This window comes from Acomys russatus, chromosome 12 (assembly GCF_903995435.1).
Source record: "Acomys russatus chromosome 12, mAcoRus1.1, whole genome shotgun sequence".
NCBI lineage: Eukaryota > Metazoa > Chordata > Mammalia > Rodentia > Muridae > Acomys > Acomys russatus.
Window position 1 is genome coordinate 21,595,456 of NC_067148.1, and position 15,630 is coordinate 21,611,085.

Below are 15,630 nucleotides of genomic sequence, written 5' to 3' on the forward strand. Positions count from 1 at the left end.
CATTCCATTATCTTATTATTCAATTGCTAAGTCCTTCTTTATAGCCTCCTTATACTTGATGCTGTAGGGTGATACAACTCGTTGGATTACCGTCTCGGCAACCTACCAGGTCTATAGCTGCCAAATGAGGAGCCTCCTAAAATACCATATTAGTTAATATTTAAAAATCCCTTACTAGTCACTATCATTTTCAAACAAGGCAGAAACTTTCCTAATCCTAACATTCCGATCCATGAGGGAACCATTTCTGGCTTCAGTTTTTCAGTCCTCTCCACTTCTATTTAACTCTTGGCTCTAGGTAACCTCAACATCTAGCTTTTTCTTAATATTCTGTTTTACTCTACCCATTAGCTACATTAACTAGTAACTGCGTTTATGATATAATAGGCAAGGTAATACGTTGACTTTTTAAAGCATTGTCTCAGTTATCCTTATAATTTCTACAGAGCAGTGACTATGACACGCCTGTTTCATCAATGCAGAAAAGGAGACCTAAAGAGGGTAAGCAATTGGTCAAGAAGGACCAGTCTCCATGACACTGACCATTCTCCCCTGATGCCTGGTCGTGCTACATGCCCTGACCTACAGGATCTTTGCCCGTGCACTCACCTTCTTGGTACTCACCCATTATTCAAACCTTCCTTAAGAATGACATTTTCCATACATCTTCCACAAGCTTCTGCAAACTCTAGTGAGATCCAACACAGCTTCCTAAAACTAGGGGAAATGTCTTGCATTTCTAATAAGGTCCAGCAATGCTTAAAAATCAATTCTGATTACATGCTATAATCAAGTTTTCATTTTGTTTTGTTTTGGAAGGATTGTGTTTGGTTTTTGTTTTGTTTTGTTTTTTGTTTTTGTTTGTTTGTTTGTTTTGGGTTTTTTTTTTTGGTTGGTTGGTTTTTTTGTTTTGTTTTGTTTCTGATAAACTTGACAGTGACTTTTTCTAATTGGGCTACTGTCTGGTTTCTCTTTATCAATAAATGATTCTTTCTCATTGACTTTTACGTTTTGGTATTTTTGTTTTGTTTTGTTTTGTTTTTTAATTTTTCAACGCATTTCTGAAAAAAAAAAAAAAGACTTATTTCAGAATGGGACAAGATGCCACAGGATGCTGGTGATGCAGACTTTACAGCCCCCCAAATTGCCATCCCATGGGCCATGGTCTACTGAGCTATTACGCTTTCCCCCACTGTGCAGTCACATGAGGTCAGTCTAACTGGACTCAGTTTGGTAATGCCTCTTTTTAAGGGAAACTGTGTTCAACAGCCAAAGGGATAGAGCAATGACAGTGACGCAGTTATTTTTTTCCCTCAGGCTAGGTATTAAAATCTACTCTCACATATAAATTGTGTGAGCTCTTCTATGGAGCTACAGCCCCAGCAAACATGAGCCAGTTTTAGATTGCAGAAGCTGAGGCATGGGAGGGACTCCAGGATTCAGAACTGAGGCGCCTAAAGAGGAATGGAAGACAGACTATATGTAAAGATTAGAAAGAGGAAGTTGCTTGGGAGTTTCTTGAGATTATTATGTTTCTCTTATAAGGTGTTTTGCCTATTGTCTAAAACTGTAAATGAAGGATTTGGAGTTCCATAGTTAGAGAAACCAACAAATACGATCCCTACCAGGCTTGGCAGTTTCTGAACACTTGACACTCCTCCATTGAGTGGGTCCATGAGCTCTTAAGTGAGTCTATGAGAGAGAGAAAAAAATAAGTTGTAATTATTTTCCATCCATGAAAATAAAAATATATCTTACACTGGGAAAATCAAGTGATGTGTATGCAGGCTCCTAACATACCCTATCATGGACCTGCTCATCAAATAGATATCAAAAGTCACACAGAGAAGTTTGTTTAGAATCATTCATACAGATGCTCAGTGGTCTGTGTCACTGCCATGCACTAAAGAAGGTGGCTAGGGGGACCCTATGCACAAAAGCAGCAGTTCAGCAGCTGCTAGTTTGCTGCTCACAGGAAGTGGTGACTTGTGGGTTTGCCTTTCCTTTCGGTGGAGTTATATAGACACAGTATGAACACTTCCCTTCTCAGGGGAGCGGAGAGATTTGTTCAAGCAGCTCAGTGAAGCCCCAGAAAGAAAGGTCTAAGGACAGCCGTACTTTTCAAATATTTTATGACTCAACTTCAAGGCCTATGATGAGCTTCCGAGGAAAGGAATTTTGGAGGAAGAGGAGGACAGTGAAGAGAGTGAACCCAGAAGGAATCCACAGGGTTAGTGCTGTAGGTATCTGCGCCGACTTTTCATCTGATTGTCCACGCTTTCTCTGAAAAATGATGTACTTTAGAGCAGGTTTCTACCACAACTTGGTAGACAACATGCTCTATACAACAGCATATTCTGTTTGGCTCATAAATAACCTTTTAAAAACTTGAATATTTATTTTAAAAGTTGTGCTGTTTTTAAGCTTTGTGTTTCTGAAAAAATGCTGATACTAGATTTAATCTGAACATTGCTAGAATAATCAGAATTCATCTAGGGTTTTCTTAGTATTTATGTATTAATACCTCTGAAATTGTTTCTCTTGGTTCTATTTGTTTGCTTTTAGATTTATGTTTTGGTTTGAGTTCTGGGTTTCTATTTCTGAGACAGAGTCTCCCACTGTTAATCTAGACTGGTCTGCAACTACTATGGGGTCCAGGCTGCCTCAGGTTCCCAGAAATCCCTCTGCTTCAGCTTCTGAATGGAGGGGTTACAAGTGTGAGCTGTAACTCTCTACTCCCTGTTTTGCGCCAGGAGTTATTTGCAGTTCCCTAAATTAAGGCCCCAGCTTGGCGAGATGGCACATACCTGTAATCTCAGCACTCAGGGAGACAGAGGCAGATGAATCTCTGTGACTTCAAAGCTAACTTGGTCTACAAAGTGAGTCTAGGACAGCCAAGGCCACACAGAGAAACCATCTCAAAAAACAAACACACAAAAAGACTCCAAAGTACTTGCCTGTTTATATTGGTGTTCTATTTTTATGAAGTACCACTAATTTACTTTAACATTCCTAGAAAAACTAATAAAGGAAATAAATAATAGCTAGAAATATTCTTAGAAAGAATAATGCAAAGGAAAAAGCAGAGTTTCTTCAACAGAGCCAAGGAAGATTATAAAAGGTCAGAAAGATTTTATCTCACCATGAAAATGGTTCTTCCTTATTATTTTTGTAAAATGAAAGGAAAACTATGGGAGGACACATGTCCTCACAGATGTGCATCTAGAATATTCTGTAGAACTCAGTGGCAGTTGACTGCCAAGAAGTCTTCTGTAACAGGGAAGGCTCACTTTATATGGTGAAGGCTGCAGCAATGCTGTTGAATAGCTCCTTTTCAGAAGGGTCATCGTTTTATAGAGCCCTCCAAGTTCTGTTTAACATCTTCAGAGCAGCTGTCCTCAACCTCGACGTCATGGTCATTGGGATCTGAACGTCCTTATTGTGGGGGTTCTTCTGTGCACTGTAAGACATAGAACAACATCCCCGCCCTTTATTCATGAAGTCTTGGTGGCAGCTGCTCTGGAAGACAACTCTATCAAGTGTCCTTGGTGGGAAAGACTGATTATCGGGTTGAGAACTGGTTTTCAAGGAGTTAAGAGCAAAACAAAACAAAAAAAAAACCTGATAAACCCTTTACTAATGCAAACATCCAGATGTAAAAACAGAGATGACTTATAATCACACACATCACACATACACACTATATATATATATATATATATATACATTGTATACATTCATATGCATTGTATACATACATATGTATATAAATACATACGTGACTTTCTTTATTCTAAAATGGTTTGGTGGCTATTTTAAAGGAGCAGCATTTATTATTAGCAGTCTAGCTTTTAAGGTTAGCATTGTGTTGTTTGTTCAACTTCTATCTCACTAGTACAAACCAGCATTAGACAGATTCACACGTGTCCCTCAGCATTTTTCTCCATGCATGTGACTTGGGTTTGCCCCCAGATTTTGCTCCCCATTTGCCAGAAATGTGAGCTCAGTTGTCTCCTCTTGACCAGTCCCAGAAGAATATCCTCAGCTGTTTATCTTTTGTCTGCTAGAGGGTATAAATATTTCAAAAACTCTCTCAGTGTGTGATGGTTTCAACCTTCAGACCAGTCCAGGACTTCTACTGTCTCTCTTTGTACTTAAAGCACTGTGGCTTAGGTCACCGTGAGATTTACTTTTTGCTTCTACTAAAAGAGAAAACACAGAGAAGAAAGCGCCTATCTTGCATCCACCACACATACAGTATTGGCTAGAGGACAGTCCCCAGTGTCTCGCAGTATAATGAAGCTAATCACTCTATGAATTATCTTAATTGAATTTGAACGTATTGCTACTGAGTACTATGGGAGAAGCAGCCAATAAGGGCCCGGTGCTTCCTCCGCAGCATTCGGTAGCAATGCATTCAAATTTAATTAAGACCATTCATACAGTGACTGGCATTCTTCTGTGGAAGGCACTAGGGACTTTCCTGCTACAGCTGCCTGGTTTGGGTCTGCCTAAAATAAGGATATTACTTCCACAGGCTTTCTATTCTATTGACTAGAGAATTGTTCATTCCATCCTAAGATGTGGCTTTCGTTTTGGAAAGCAGACTCCAAGAAACTGAACCTATTAAATTAGAGGGAGCCTGCAGGAAACCTGGGCGCCATACTCTCGCTCTCTCTTTCTACTCACATGCAGATTATTTAAATCACTCTGAACCTGTGTTTCCTCTTCTGGGAAACGTTCACCTAACTCCCATCCTATCTTAAGACCGCTTGTTAGAACTGCATTGATGCCTTCTGAACCTAGTTTGAAAGATGCGAAAAGATAAAATTATTTTTTTTTAAGTATTGTCCTTTCCAAAGGCAAGGGGAACATGGACACAATTGCAGTGCTCAGTGGAGGCCACAGAGGTTCGGGGGATTCTGCCATAGTGAGAGAAGCAGTTTTTTGGTAACACAGCTACTCAGTAAATGTAACTCTGGGTTGTGTTAACGCTATGTGGATGGGATGGGGCTTGCCTCAGAAAGAGTGTGTCATCTCTCTACTGTGGATACCCAGGTAAGCAGAAGCCCACCCAAATGGAACTTTCCACTACACACTTATCTAGGCTTCTAAACTACATCACTAGGTTGCCCTCAGAGCCTCCTGAAGAGATGGTAAAGAAGATATAAATCAAGTGACAGAGTTCCTCCCCAGCTCCCCAGAGACTTAAAGTCATGCTAGGGAATTTATAAAAAAATTATACCTTTAAAATTTTTGACTATTGTTATATATAATAGCGAAAGGAAGGTAGTGATTGCTAGATATACTTATCACAAGTTCTTTCTTTCGTTCTTTTTTTCCTTTGTAATGATCATGTGAATGCTGGCACATTTAATCTTTGCTCTGTGGCAAAATTACAGTTTGCTGAATTTTATAGTAATCTAGAAAATGTATTCAGAACGAGAACTTCCTGAAACACGTGCCTTTCAAATGTTATGCTCTCTTGACCCAGACTGATGGATTTTGTGCATTCTGCATCCTTCAAGGGCTGCTTAAAGTTGTATAATTTACTCTGTTGGAATTCTTTTTATTTTCAGGACTGGAGATGTAGCTGAGTGGTAGACGGTTTGCCTAACATGCAAGGCACTGGGTTAGACTCCCCACCCCACCAGCAACTCAGGAAAAGAAAAATCATCGTTACAACCTCCTTTGTGTAATATTTTAAGCCTTTTGAAGGCTTAGTTTATTAAACCAACTTCCAAATGCACAGGGGCCCCTTATAAAATATCCTGCATAGCAAATATTTCTAATAGAGTTCATACCTCTTGTAAGCTGATGTGAATCATCTCCCTTCCTGGTCACATCCTCCCTTGCTGTCACTGCTTGTTATGTGTGGACGATTAGAGTGATGTACAGTTAGCAAAAGGGAAGTACAGAGTAAGATGACTGGAGTGGCTGCTAATGGTGTTCTTCCGTTTTCCTGTGACACTGGGGGTCAACCCCAAGGCCCTGCACATGTTAGGCTAGCACTGCCTACCATTGGGCGGGATGCTGCCTGGGGAACAAGGATTAAAACAAAACTGGATTGCCAGAGTGAAATTCATAAAAGGATACTGTGAAAGAAAACAGAAAAGGAGTTTCCAAAGACTTCTGAGCTTACTCAGTCCACACAGAAAGGAGATGCGCGCTTTGAAACTTGATCCGGACTAAGAGTTTATGTGAAGGCAGAAAGGGCAAAGGTAACTCAGGTGCCAGGGAGCTGCAGAAGGGCTGGCTCCAAATTGGACTTGGGAGGGGATGACCTCCATTTCCTTGGTGCTGACTCTTGTGGGGAAAAGAAATGATGCAGGAAAGAAGCACATGTCCATTAGAGTGTGCGTTGGGCCATTTGTGAGAGGAGAGGGTTCACAGTGTATTGGACTAAGGTCGTGGTCCCAAACCTTTCCTAATATGGGATGTTTAAAAAAGATTCCCTTGAGGGCTCGGCATTCTTGCTGCATTAGCTTGAGGACCCAGGCTAGGGTGGCACTAGAGACCGGAGCTCATTGAGTAGACAGCCTAGCCAGAATGGGTGAGCTTGGGTTCTGTGAAAGGATAGGGCAGAAGCGGGAGGGAGGGAGGGTGGGAATGGAAAGACAAGAGTGAGGGGATAACAATTGGGATGTAATGTGAATAAATTATAATAAATAATTTTTTTTTTTTTTTAAAAAAAGGGTGAGGCAGAGAGCAGTTGAAGAAGACACCTGACATTGACTACTTGACTCCAAATGGATGCACATGGACATGCACCCTCATACAAACATACACGCACCTGCATGGACAGGTACATACTCCATACACACATACAAACAGAGCATGCCCTCAGTTAGTGGCAATTTCTTATGTGGATCCTGACAAGGCATTATCTGTCTTCATTATACAGTTCCTCCATCTACCTTTTCATTTTCTTTTCTCATCTTCCTTGCACTCCCATAAATAATTTCTTGTCTTCCTTTCCTGCCAATTTTCCTTCCTGGGGGACCCAATGATCTCTTCTAATGTTCTGCACTGTTAAAAAAAAAAAAAAAGATCACAAAGTGGGCAGGAAATAGTACTCAAAATCATAGCTCTGTTCTAGCATCTTCCCAAGAGGAAATAATTTCTGGTGTTTTGGCCCTTGCAAGTCCAAATTATTGACAGGGAGGACCACAGTCTTCAAGGTGAACTGGAACAAGATATCAGCTCTTCCATCAACTTACTGGTCAGATTTCACAAGCTTTCAGAATCCAAGGATCTCTGTTTGGGGAAAAAAAATAATCAACATTAATATTCTCTTCTAGAATTAATATAGTTTTTTTGTCATTGACCATAATATCAGCAATAAGAATTGTTATTGCCATTTATGATAAACTTATTTTAAAATGACAGTGGCTATTGTTACTATTATGAAGTATTTTGATGTGGCTATGGAATTTTTCAGTAAGCAAACATGTATGAATTATTCTTAATATAAGTCATATTAAATGTGATTCCTAAGATGAAAACAATAGAATGAAACAACATGACATGAGCCCAGGCATGGCTTCCAGATGCTGTTATAAACCTGAGAGATCTGCCAACATTCCCAGCACAAAGAGAGGTACCTCCTATGGAGAGCAAAATTATAGTCTCTGACTGTCAGCACTGAAAGCAAATGTAGCCACGTACTCTTTTTGGTAGCTTTCATAAGAAAGTGATGGTTGGATGAGTTTGCCCTGATAGAAAATTAGAGATTAGAGCTGTCCTTCATGTATGACCCTGGAAAGCTAAAAGCTTATTGAAGCCTCTCATTCATACAGGACATGGTACCTAGTGTGTTTTTTTCACAGTATGAAACGCTATTGGGGTGTATCAGTAATACACAACTGTTGAGCTCCTGCATTTCAAATGCAGAAGTCATTGGCTGCAAGAGGTTGTTCTTGGGCATTCAGATCTGAATTTAACTTGGGAAGTGATAGGCCCCTCTTGCGGCTGCTGGTCCTGGTATTACAGATCACAGCTCTATCGTTGCAAAAATTTAAAATCTACTCACATGAACAGACACAGTCCAGAGAAGGAAGCGGAAGGCAAGATGTAGATAGGCTTGGGACAGAGCGGGCGGGGGTGGGGGGGAGGGGAAGAGGCGGGGTGTGGGGGGGCCGAGAAACCTCAGAACCACGGAGGTAGTGGGAAATCCTGTCATCTTGGTACCTGGAAGCAATGGCCCATTTTGTGAAGCTCAGCTCCAGAGATGTAGAGCTTCCATCCTCTTTCTCAACCCTGTCATTCCTTCATTCAAAATTTGGAATTCCAGAGGGAAAGGGTGAATGAGCTTCACTCAGGCTCCCTTCCCATTGACCCGGAGAAGCAGACGTTTTCAACAATCAGACACATCATGACTAATCTTTAAGGAAGAAACTACAAAGAATGGGCTATCATCTGGAGATTTGCTGAAAGTATAACTAGTGGGAAGACTTGTTCATGTTTGTTTTGTGCTTATTTGCATGTACCTACACATCACATACAACAACAACTTGACCTGAGAGTGAAAGTTTGTACAAATGCCAAAGTGTTAAGATTGTATTAGAATATAAGCTGGCAGTGGCTTTCATCACAGACCTCCTATAAATTAATTTAACATTCCCTGCAGCTTGGGCAGAGGCATTAATTTCCCTGGTGTCAGGCTGGCTTGTAATTGGCTTGTGATGTATTTTTAATGATATTTACTATCTTTCAAGCGTTTCTAGAAAGCTAAATGAGACGCGGAATTTAATTTGATTTAGATCTCTTGTTGGATATTTTCTATATCTTTATAAGCACCACCATCGCATGGAGAAACAGTTAGTCATTGATTTCAATTTTTATTTGCTATACAGAACCTTGGACCTTTTGCCATATTACAAAGATATATATATATAGGATTATCAGGGCCTATCACTTCCCAAGTTTCTAAAAATAAAATAAGACTGGAAAAGGGAATTTCATTTGAGAATGTCCCTTATACCGTAAATTCTTTAAAACTGGTTTGTCTTTCATCTGTAATGAAATTGTTCTAAACATGAAAAATTGACCATACTAATCTCATATTTGATAAAGTTTTATATACTTTATCAGGCTGATATTCATGCTTCTGAAATGAACTAATATTCAAGGAGCAACTACTTCTTGATTTCTTCCATGATCTGTCTGTCTTTGTTGCCAAGGAAACCATTTTGAAACTCAGCTGAATCTGAGTTTGCCCAGCTGTGTAATTCTTAACTTTGATTTTAGCTAGTGTTTTTCCACTCTCATGAAACTCTGCGGTTCAAGACAGAAAGAAGGTTAAAGGTTCAGCACAAGATGGCTTATTCCTTACTTAATCATTTCCTTTCTGGTTAGAAAAGCTGCCATTGTTTTCTGAAGCCCAGGCTTCTGAGATGCTGTCCAGTGGAACGCCCCCTGATGAAAGGCTGAATTAAATCTGTCACACGACCACAGGGTGACAGCTGCGGCCATAGATGCAGCTGTGAGGGTTCTCTCCAATCATCCCATTTGTTCTAAACACAAGCAGTGTGGTAGTTGGCCCCACTCCCATCACAATAAGGCCAAAGAGCCCTGCATTCTGTTAGCGTCTAAAGAACTCTTGTTCATTTGGATTGTTTTATTTCTTCTAAAATTTTCACGCACGCACGCACGCGCGCACACACACACACACACACACACACACACACACACACATATCTCTCTCACTCTCTATCTATCTATCTATCTATCTATCTATCTATCTATCTATCTATCTATCTATCTCTATCTCATTGTATAGCCCCGGCTGGTCCTAGAACCTACAGTGTAGACCAGGGTGGCCTTGAACTCACAGAAATTTACCTGTCTCTGCCGCCCAAGCGCGGGGATTGTAGGTTTGTGCCATTCTCCCTGGCTAGCTTGTTATCTTGATGACTCTGAAGTTTGTGTTTTACTTTATATTTTGGTTTTTATTGTATGTGTGTTGGTATTTTGCATGCATATATTTCTGTGTACCCTGAGTGTGCAGTGTCTGCAGAAGCCAGAAGAGAGTTTTGGATCCTCTGGGACTAGAGATACAGACCACTGTTAGCTAGCTACAGTGTGGGTGCTGGGAATTAAACTTGGGTCCTCTGGAAGAGCAACCAGTGCTCTTAACCACTGAGTCAGCTCTCCAGCCAATCACCAAAGTTATTTGGCCACTATGTTGTTTGTGAAATGATCTGTTGGACTAAAGACAGGAATGATTATGATTATGATTATAATTATAGATAGTTTAGAATTCCTCTAAATAGCCTATGGGTGATCACTGAGAGCTGTTTGCTTTTCTGAATTATCTTGGGTACTAATAGAGTCGACTCTACTGGTCCTTGAGTAAACTTTTATTATTTTCCTGTGTTGTTAATTACATTAGTCATATATGGGTTATATACCACCAAAAAAAAGGCATTTGTCTATGAGGTTATGTTAGTAAATGACAGGATATGAGAGTAAAGATTCAGAAACTTAGAAATGATGTAAGGGTGTGGAGGATCAAGCACAACTGGCAAGTCCCAAGTAACATCACAGGATCACAATATGACACAGAAAGATCATGAAACTTCACAAGCTCAAGGGAAAAACTATTTCATGCCATTTCTCTGAAAAGACTGGCCTTTAATGAGAACCAAGATTAGCTAATGTAGAACAACAGAACTGGAGGACCCAGTAGAGACCTTCAAAGGCTCACTTCCCCTGATCACACTTCCACTTTAGGACCCAGGTGCATGAGTGTGCCCTCCAAGTACCAAGGGTTAACTGCTTTCCAGTTTCTGCCAGCCTTTCCCTGTCCAAGGCTCCCTGCAGTGGGCAGACTCATTTGTATTTGTATAAATTAGAGCTACAGAGTGAAATTGGAAGCATAATTTTTATGACATTGATTTTTCTCTGGAAATTTGTGTCTGCAAAGTTAATTTGTTTCATATTAAACTGACTTCAAATTTGATCATTTTCTTGTGATCTGAACGTATAAATACAAAAATATTTTTCAGGGAATGAGAGAGGCAGATTCTGAAAGCCATGTTGTTAGTGACAGGTATACTTAGGGTGCTCACCTTCTTTTTCTGGGACAGCAGAGAGAGGCCAGGGTCCCTTATTATTTGAATTTATTATTATTAATTTCTTACTTTGATTAGAATTATTCCATTTCAATAGAATTTTAAGAGGAATTTAGATAATAAGTGTAAAACATAACAATTCTTGGTAAATGAAGAATTCAATTTTCTTGGTATGATTGGTTGGACTTGATTTAAGTATAAATCTCTGGGAAGAGTACTTTTAAATAAAACAAGTCTACATTTTACTGGTATCTAGTGGTTCATCTACCACGCTGACAGTATTTTATCTGCTTGATCTTGACAACAACATGCCCTTTTTTAATCCACCCTGATTACCTTCAGCCAAGATCCCGATGCCTTGCTCAAGTCACACAGCTGGTAGGTATGGGATTTTAAACTTCCCACTTGGAATTCTCTGGTACAAGCACCATTTCAGGATGGTGTTTAAGCAACTCACCAGATGTTTGTGGCTCCCTACAAAGCTAAAAATAGTTCAGTTATTAAATCTCTAATTGTGCTTCTCTGTTTTGCTGGCATGAGCTTCTAGAACCACATGCCCAATCTGTAATTATTTTCTCTGGTCTCTTTTCCCCAGTGTTTTGTGTATCTTTTGTTGTAATTACTTGAATCTGTTAGTGGTTGGCTTTCTATGTGAAGCCCCACTGTGATATTTCTGGGCTTCCTCTCTGGTGGATTTTCAAAGGGTAAACAATTTTAAAATCAAATAACTCCCCAGTGTTTAATGAAGGCTTGATTCTTTTGAAAACCCAAGTTCATCCTTTTACCATGATGAAAGCAACACATGTCCATCCAAAAACATAAAAGTAACAGCATCCTAAATATTATAGTACCACTCAAATGAAATGAGCTAATGATGTTTGAATGTGTATACTTAGCTTTCTTTATAATTTTAAAGTCTTGTGTAGTTAGTCTATTATGTAATATTTATTATAATTTTCTTCCAACACTAATACATAAGCATTTTTACTATAAACTTTAGAAAAAACTATTTTAATAAGTGTTTGATGTTTCATAGGCTTTGTCTATTATAATTTCTGAGTCAGGCCATGCTATGGAAGCCTAGTGACTTCTTAGAAATTTAGGTAGTATAAAGTGCAGTTTTCACTCAGTCTCATGAGTGGATCTAGAAATATCCTCAATATTACCTTGAACTGATCACTTTCTGAGACAGTACCTTTGTCCTTCCATTTGAAGCAACACTTGAATCATATGGACCTTATTTTACTAAGCTGTTCAACAAAACACCAATTATATGCAAAATATTGACCATTAACTAACACTAGTGAAGCACTGAGGAATCTAGAAAGTCCATGGATGTAGTGTACAGTTCTCCACTGGTTTATTCCAGACCCTATTCTAGTCTTAATGTCCTTTCTAAAGTGCCTTACAGATTTATACTTTTCTCTGTTACCCATGATTCTTGAAAATTACTATGTTTGAAAGGCTATTCTTTAATGTCTTCACAGGTTAGGAATGGCTACTTTTAACCTCACCTACCTTTCTTGCTATCCTGGGATGAAACTGAATACATTTCTCCAACTTATAAAGAAGATAATGTTGCAAAGACATCCTCATATACATCTTGGATTTTGTATGTGTTTCTTCCCCTCAGACAGAATCTAGGTTATCCCTGGATCTGGAAGAAGGGACGTATTTACTTAACTCTGAAACACAGGTTTATTGAGTGTGCCCTATCCACATTACAAGTACATTACAGGTGCTTTCAATATACAACTAGCAACAATTGTAAGCCAGTCTTTATCTACTTAACATTTGGGAAAACAGTATTCTAGATTGTGTATTATTCTAATGAGGATATCATTTCATCCTCTGAGGTTATCCCTACTAAGTCATTTCACAAATATATAAAGTAAGGCATGAGGAGTTTAATGCCCATGCCCAAAGTCTCCTAGCCCATAAAGGTGAGCAGGCATTCTCAGTGTTTTTTCATAGAAAGTCTACAGGCACATCCTCCCATAGACTTTGAACTTGGCTAAAACAAGGCTAGATCGTCTAGGTTGATTTCCAGTTGGAGAGTACTCTGGAGAAAGGGTGGCAATTCAGTCATGTGATCTTTAGAGTAATATATTTTAAACTCTTATTTTCTTCAGTGTCCTTTCTTCACCCAGTTGATTTTGAGTTGCTCTGATGAAAACAATACAGAGTTTTGTGCTGTCCTCCTTTACTCAAAAAATTAAAACCCCCCACTTAAGACATGGACAATCTACCTGTCTCAAGCCTATTGAACAGTCTTGACAGCCTGGACTGTTACCAAGATGGCAGCTTGACTACTCTGGAGCTTGCACATTGTGTTAGCATACTATTAGGCGCTGAGGAAGAAAGCTTTTGTTTTTGTGACAGGAGTCTATTCTAATGTTGTAAAGTTGATTTGGAAGGGAGCTGTGGACTTGGGGAACCACATCAAACAAATCTCTTAATAGTGCATAAGAAAAATAGAGCCTGCTACCACTGTGGTGCAACACCTCCTGCTCCACAATACCAGGTGCTGGTGGTGGGTGCTTTTCCCAGGCACAGTGACTTTAAAATGGCTAATGAAATTCATTACTCATTTGAGAGAAAAAGAGTAAAAAGCACTATTAAAATCCAATCCAATTCAGGGTAGTCTTGGCACATACCTTATTCTACTTGGTGTATATCCAAAAGAAACGGTCTCATTAAATTCAGGAGGGACAGTTTGATCCTTGTTAAAGCCATTAATCGATGCTACTCGGTTCCCAGCTCCACTCAGTGTCTCTGCCGTGGGCAAGAGTAAGAACTAATCCCACCATCCTTGAGTATGCCTTTCTCCCTGAGCAAGAGGTTGAACAGTCAGCTCTCTTGCTTTAGAAACAACTGCTGCCTGTCTAACATTGGGCTCTCCCCATAACAGAACTAGCAACTCTCCATGTAGGCTTTGCCAGCTCTCAGCTTCGAAGTGCTATGGAATCTATTAATGACCTTTTGAATCGTTTGTTACAGAGTCTTCTGTATCCCAGACTGTCTTTGAACTCACCAACCTAGCTTAGGATGACCCTGATCTGTTCCTTCTCCTTCTCCTTCAATCTCCTGGGTGCTGAGATTATAGGATTGTATGACCACATCCAGTCTATGCAATGCTAAGGGTGGAGTACATGGCCTCACACATGCTCAGCAAGGACTCCACCAACCAAGCTACATCCTTTACGAAACATCAGTACAATTTACTTGCTAAATTCATATATAGAGGGCTACAAAAAAGTAGGAGGTCTTGAGCAATACACATTAAGAAAATCCCTGGAAGAACAAGAGTTTTCCACAAGCAACTCTTACTGAGCAGATATTCTAGCTCTGAGATTCCCCATCTGAAAATAATCTCAATACACTGTCTAAAATAGGAAAGGACTGAGGGATGTCATTAACGAGTTCACTGATTGCCACAGGTTGATTCGGATGCATAAAAATTCATCTTTCCAAATGTCTGTCATCTATACCTTTTACTTTGATACGATTTATCAAGAAGAGTTTCTAGTTTCCTCTGTAATTTGTTGAGTTAATAGTTTTAGACTGGATCCCTGATGTGCCTCTTGGTACTAACTTGAATAATATTAATTTTAGCTAAAGTTTGCATTTCAGTGAAAAGCCTTCTTTGAAATATCTTTTTGCTTTCAATTTCTTCTGTATGCATGTTGGGGGAATATGCCTCCATGCACACGTGTGTATCACATATGTGTCCTTGAAGGACAAAGGACAACCTTAGGTGTGATCCTCAGGAATGCCAGTCATCTTCTTTGAGACCAGATCTTTTACTGGAGCTCAACAATTGAGCTAGCCAATGGCCACCAAGGGCCACCTCCTGCCCCTGCCACCATGGTGCTGAGAGTATAGGGTAGTCAACCAACATTATGCCCAGCACTTTTACCACAGGTCCAGGGGGTCAAACTCAAGACCCAGTGCTTACAAGGCAAGCTACTTCATTTAGTAAACTAACCCGTTAGCCCCATTTTCTGAATTATGTTGTTTCCCTTTAAGTCTTTGGGTTGCAATGCACACACACTACCGCACTCCTGTTCACACCAGAGGAGAAAAAGAGAAAGATGCCAGCAACCATTTCATAGACCATTACGGTGAGTAGTGGCCATCATTGCATGCTTAAAAGACAACACTAGTAAAGAAAGCGCCTTAAATGACCCACCCAGTCTATGGCAGAGATAAGAGCTTTCTGATGAGTTTCATCATACATTTTTGTTTTGATTTTATGTGTTTTACATATACATATTAATTTGAGGCCAAAGAGAAAGACAGACCAACCGGGGTCAAGGTAGACGGAGAAGATTGTTTTATCCTTTGAGGGTCCAAAAAGATAGTTTTAATATAAATTCAGATTGTGGCAAGACCAGGAATTATATAGAAAAACTCAGACCTGCGGCTGCCCTGGAGTGCAACACCACTGCTTAAAGACTTTCAAGGCCAATGTAAGTTGGGATTTGGGAGATAGCTTAGTGGGCAAAGTCCTCACTCCTCAAGTTGAGGACCTGAGTTTGATTCCCAGCACCCA

General features: G+C 39.8%; 1 protein-coding gene across 3 annotated transcripts in view; it reads left to right on the forward strand.

The window, feature by feature from the left end:
• Dock10 (dedicator of cytokinesis 10) overlaps nucleotides 1-15,630 on the forward strand; it is a 245,163-nt gene that overhangs the window by 82,117 nt on the left and 147,416 nt on the right. Inside the window, exon 1 of one of the 3 annotated variants that reach the window (XM_051154000.1) lies at nucleotides 1,995-2,239. The exons of the other annotated variants lie outside the window; for them this stretch is intronic. Within the exon in view, the coding sequence (XP_051009957.1) occupies nucleotides 2,153-2,239 (87 nt within the window). The 5' untranslated portion in view covers nucleotides 1,995-2,152. Of the gene's footprint in view, nucleotides 1-1,994; nucleotides 2,240-15,630 lie in introns of those variants that run through there. 3 annotated transcript variants of the gene reach the window in all.